We start from the raw sequence: 5,642 nt of genomic DNA on the forward strand, positions 1-5,642 counted from the left end.
CACACACACACACACACACACACACACACACACACACACACACACACTTTGACTTGAATGCAAACAGACAGGTTGAGTCTTTCATGAATAACTTGGATGACTGAATAAGCACAAAAAGCTTCTGTCCCATGGCTTAAGTTAAAAAAGGTTAAAGTTGCAGCATGATGAGAATTCCATTTCCTGGTCTCATTTTTCTTGTTGACAAAGAGCCTTTTGATGATTTATTGCGTCCAAAACTACCAGAGTTATTGTAATTTGTCATATTCCTGATGAAAATTAGATTAAATGAGATTCTATTTTTGGATGAACGCTCTGCTTTGTCAACAGCATGCTTGTGGTCACACTGTTTTTCTGTGCAATGCAGTAGTTGGCACTGTTTAAAGGAAGGATTAGATGAGCATCCAATCTAAAAAACTGTTTCCTAATAATTTGTAACCGAAGAAAATAAGAATTTCATCGACATCAAATCACAAAGTCAGCTGGTTGTTTGGCCCAAATAACCCGATTCCCCGGGCTGTTTGAATGAAAGCAAGCTGTGGCATACAGTATATCAAGCTCATGTTAACCTTATTTCTCTCTCTCTCTCTCTCTCTCTCTCTTTCTGGAGGCCTCTTGAGATCACCCACATACCTGAGCAACAGATTCGAACAACACAATGTCAAAACTTCATTCTTTTACTCACAAAAATATCGAACAGCTTACAAATAAATATTTGCAGAGATGAGAAGACATTCATGTGAGTCTGACGGAGGTAGAAAATAGAATCCACTCCTCTGGTTAAAAGCTAAACACCTGACTCAGTAATTCAAGACAAATATACAGTAAATGTCAAATGACAAATCTTCTTTTTGAGTGTAGACTCGTGTTTCAGTGCTGCTTAAACTCCACATGTATTAACAGACACAATACAACATTGAGAACTAGATACGTTATTGAAGTTGACAACATTAAAACAACTCTTGTTATTCAAGTTGATGTTTAAAAAAATATATTTTCCAACAGTTAGTTAGTCTCGCACACATTACGGTTAAATACAAATATTCAATAGTAAAGTACACAAAACATACAGACAGACACACATGTGTGGATATCATATTTACTCCACACACATGATAATTATTGACCCTCAATAACTTGTTCAGGGGTACTTTTACACACAACACACATACACACACACACATTGAATAATTATATATGTAAAAGCAGGGTTGGGGAGATTATTTTCACAATGGGTATAATGTAATATGATTCTGGGTAGTCTTTATAGATAAACTGTATGCGGGCGACTTTGTCATCATCACTTTGAATTTGGAAAATAAAGATACAAAAACCTAATCTAAAAACACTTGACTATGTTATAGAAACACATCCCAGTGCGTGAAAGTAATCTCTGACAGATAACGTTCATGATAATGTTCAGATCTAAAATCTGATAGGATCAACGCAACGAGTGGGTATGCTGATATTTGGAGAGATAAAGAGGAAGGAAAGTATTTCTGATACACAAAAATACACCAGTAAATTATCTTGGACCAGCTGTGATGTTTATCAGGCAGGAATGAAAAACAAAAATCTGAGGAGGTTATGATAAGTGAGCCTCAAATGAACCCCTCTATTTCAAATAAGACTTTTTAGCTACAGGGCAAACAAAATGTATTTTCTATATGCTTCATGGGATTTGGCTGGTTGTGCCAAACCCTTAAGGCTATTAGCACTGCAAATGTGGTGAGTTTGTGTAGAAAATGATCAGTTGTTCTTGAGCAATACACTGCTGCAACAACTATGGCGCCCATCGTAGATGTTGTTCAATACAGTCTGAATCTTTTACCATTGGCGGTAAGCAGCTGGCGCTGCAAAATCTTTGCGAAATGAGGCTTCCATTGTAGTTGTGAGGAGCCTGACAGTGTGCAAGAGGAATTTGAACCAGCAACCTTCCTGCCAGTGGCTCATTTTTCTACACTTCTAATCAACGGCAAAGAATTTCATCTGTGGCAGCTTTTAATAAAGGATTATTTGGGAATTCCATTATGTCATTCACATGTAACAGCAGAATTGTCCTTAAATATTTGACTTCTATATTTGTCCTGTTATTCAGTGGTAGGCAATTAAATGGCTGTCAATTAAAACGTCACCTTTCTGTTGGTATAAACTGGGGGTGAACGAAATAATAGAGACATCTTCCAATAATAGCCACATTGTACCAATGTGGTGAAGCTCGTAATGTTTAGTTTTACTTTGAGGCTGTACTTTTTGTATACTTTTGCATTGTGTACAGCCTTTTTGTACCTCAATAAGTTGTGTTAAGATGTCTTGGAAATTCATTAAGGTTTTAAGTCAAACCTTTCCAAATTCTTACTAATACTGCTGAACACAGTTTACTTGTGTAGCTGTTATTAGGAATACTACAGCAGCAAAGAAGGACAGCGATGTGAAATGTGAAGTTTTTTGAGCACCATCAAATTGATGCGCACGGCACGACTAAGCACACAGTGTAAAGTCTAATGTCTTAATCGGTCATGCAATAGAAGCCAGGTTATCCTCACAGCTCCCATTAGCAGAACTGTTAGCCGACCAGTTCGTCAGGGAACCAGGAGCTACTTCTAAAACCTGCTCACGGCAAGAAGCCGGAGGAGCCAGAGTCAGTGAGCTGTCCTGGATAGAGCTCTCCAAACTGCCCTTCCAACCTGACCTCTGCTGAACGTCCAGCCCCCTGACACCATTCAGGTCTGAGTTCCCATAGGTCCTACCTGGAGGCTTGGGGTAGCGACCTCTGTCCCTGCACCATCCCCATCCCCTCCTCCCTCCCCCGCGCCCCCATTTGCTCCTCAAACAGAGTACCTCCTGGAAAGCGTGCCTGAAGTCGGGGCTGCGGCAGTAAATGAGTGGGTTGAAGGCCGAGTTGGAGTATCCTAGCCAGTTGAGGAGTCTGAAGAGCAGCTTGATGTCCCCCAAGTTGAGGAAGGTCACAAGGATGTTTAGGATGAAGAAGGGTAGCCAACACAACGTGAAGGTTCCCATGATGATCCCCAGAGTTTTCACAGCCTTGTGCTCCTTCAGACAGAACTTAAGACGCTTTGCGGCAGAGTGTCTTCCTTCCCCTTTTTCTGGCCTTGCTCTGTTCTCGCCAGACTTTTCCACCGCAGCATCGTCTATCCCTCCTGTTTTCTGCATGTTTAGTCTGTCCTCTCCTGCTTCTTCTCCCTCCTCAGTTCCTGCCAGTCTATTCATTGCTGGACTATCATCAGGATAAGTCATCTGTGCAGTATAATGCAAGTTATAAAAGTGCCTCTCCCTCCCTCTGATCTTCTCCAGCTGTTTCTGAGCCTCCTGGAAGACACGGGTATACAGGACAATCATCACCACCAGCGGAATGTAGAAGGACACAATTGAGGAGGACACCGCGTATGCCGCATTGGTGTTGAAATCACAGCAGTACTCATCGTCCAAGCACTGGCGAGCTACCGTATCATTTGACACCCACAACTTCAGATGGATGGGCAGGAAGGAGATGAGGGAGGCCACTGCCCAAACCCCGAGGACCACTGCGAAGGCCCGACCCCTGGTCAGCGGAAGGAGACAAGAGAGTTAACATATTGTAGAATATTACAAACGTGTGAGTGAAAACAGACAGGTGAGATAATTTGATTGAACAAAATGTTGGCTGTCCAACAGTATAATAAAGGCGCTCGAAAAGCAACACAATAGACTCAGTTTGTTAACTAACAAACCGTCTCTTATGGCCACATCCTAAATTTGATCGTAGTTAACGTGGCACTTGTGTTCAGATTTTCCAGGATGTTGCACCTCTGGCCACACCCCGAAAAAGGATGTCACAACGGGTTTTGGACGGAAGATGAAAACACCTGCTGTGATAATACTAGTTGGCGGGTGGCTCGATGTACAACATGCTGGGAAGCTTGAACATGTAGAGAGTCAACACCTCCTTACACAAAGGTTTGTGGTATTCTACGAAAAAGTGCTCATTTTTTGTGCCCAGAAAAATGTGTCAATTTCCAATCGTTTCAAAATAAACTTCCTTTTTCACAGAAAACAACATAGTTAGTTTTAGGCAACAAAACTACTTGGTTAAGTTTAGTAAAAGATCGGGGTTCCGGTTTTTAAAAAAATACGGAATACGTTACTTAACTACGTGGATTACATATGCATTGATTTTGTGGGATACATACAACATAATTAGAGCGCATTCATTTTTAGGTATAGTTATAAAAGCTGGATGAGCACAGCCTGAGATAGAGGTGCAACATTCTTCATTTCTACTTCAACCCCCCCCACACAGCCAGAATACAATGTCTTGGTCATACCTGGTGAGTAGCGTCGGGTAGCGAAGCGGTGAGGTGATGGCGAGGTAGCGGTCCACAGCAATCACACACAGGGTTTCGATGCTGGCCGTCACAAACAGCACGTCAGCTGCTGTCCAGAATTCGCACATGAAGTTTCCAAACTGCCAGGTTCCCAGCAGGATGTAGCTGGAGCCAAAGGGGACCACAACCAAACCCATGATGAGGTCGGCAACAGCCAGCGAGGCGATGAAGAAGTTGGTGACTGTCTGGAGCCGCTGGAACCGCACGATGGCTGTAATCACTAGCACGTTACCTGGACAGAAGAAAATTGGGTAAAGTTTTAAACATACATATATATTTTAGTCTTGATACTCTAATAAATTCATCCAACAAACCATCAACCAACTGAAATGATTAAAAGCTCTGTAACTTACCAAATACTATGGCCAGAACCAGAATACCCATTGCAACACCCAGCAGCACCAGCTCTGCATCGCTGTACGCCGAAGATCTCGCCAACCGATCAGACCCCAGGGAGGAGTTGCTGTTCTGTGATTGGTTAGCCGGTGCTGAGAAAGCGCTCTCAAGTTCCATGATCTACAGCCAGAACACACAGCTTTGTTCATCATGGATTAAGACAGCGCAAGTGTTGTAGTTTCCAGCTCAGGTTTCAAGTCTTCATCTACATCAGCGATTTGCATGCTTCTGCTTGGGGTTTGTTGCTTCTCAGAGAAAGTGTGTGATGTCATATGGATCTAAACAGAGTAACACTATTTGTATATCAAGAGATAATTCTTTCAGCTGAAGAACCTGCCAAACCGCATCCAAATTGGAGTAGTATTTTGAGATGAAAAATGAGTTCATGTCCCATGCCGTGACAGGTGAGCTATCCTCACTCGAACTACTTGAGGTCAATGCCTAACCTTCGCCAATCGTCTCTGCCTCAACCAGCTACACACGGCGGGTCTTGTCAAGAAATGCAGTGGGATTCATATACAACGGGAGTGAGAGAGGAGGGATGGCATGCAGAGATGTTCCTGTTTACGTTGGGCTTCTAGGCTCTAAGAGGTGTTTGCAAAAGAGCACTTGCAGCAACATTGGCAGAGCAAGACCAGGCAGTGCATGAAATGTCTTATTGCACCTTCTGGCTCTGGGTGAGTTGGACATACAGTATATTGCAGTAGGTAGAATACATATATATATATATACACAGTTGTGTGAAAAAGTGTTTGCCTCCTTCCTGATTTCTTATTTTTTTGCATGTTTGTCACTTAAATGTTTCAGATCATCAAATAAATTTAAATATTAGACAAAGATAACACAAGTAAACACAAAATGCAG

The 5,642-nt window shown here is 42.2% G+C and overlaps 1 protein-coding gene across 2 annotated transcripts in view; it reads right to left on the reverse strand.

Moving 5' to 3' along the window:
* Nucleotides 1-18: 18 nt before the first annotated feature.
* Nucleotides 19-5,642, reverse strand: part of adrb2b (adrenoceptor beta 2, surface b) — a 10,988-nt gene continuing 5,364 nt past the window's right edge. For both annotated transcript variants that reach the window (XM_031857262.1, XM_031857261.1), the window contains exons 2-4: nt 4,736-4,898; nt 4,323-4,614; nt 19-3,559 (exon numbers count right to left, since the gene is read on the reverse strand). In XM_031857262.1, coding sequence (XP_031713122.1) covers nt 2,515-3,559; nt 4,323-4,614; nt 4,736-4,895 — 1,497 coding nt within the window. In that variant the 5' untranslated portion in view covers nt 4,896-4,898 and the 3' untranslated portion in view covers nt 19-2,514. The remainder of the gene's footprint in view (nt 3,560-4,322; nt 4,615-4,735; nt 4,899-5,642) is intronic.

Source organism: Anarrhichthys ocellatus, unplaced genomic scaffold, assembly GCF_004355925.1.
Source record: "Anarrhichthys ocellatus isolate YVR2014 unplaced genomic scaffold, GSC_Weel_1.0 scaffold18, whole genome shotgun sequence".
Lineage (NCBI taxonomy): Eukaryota > Metazoa > Chordata > Actinopteri > Perciformes > Anarhichadidae > Anarrhichthys > Anarrhichthys ocellatus.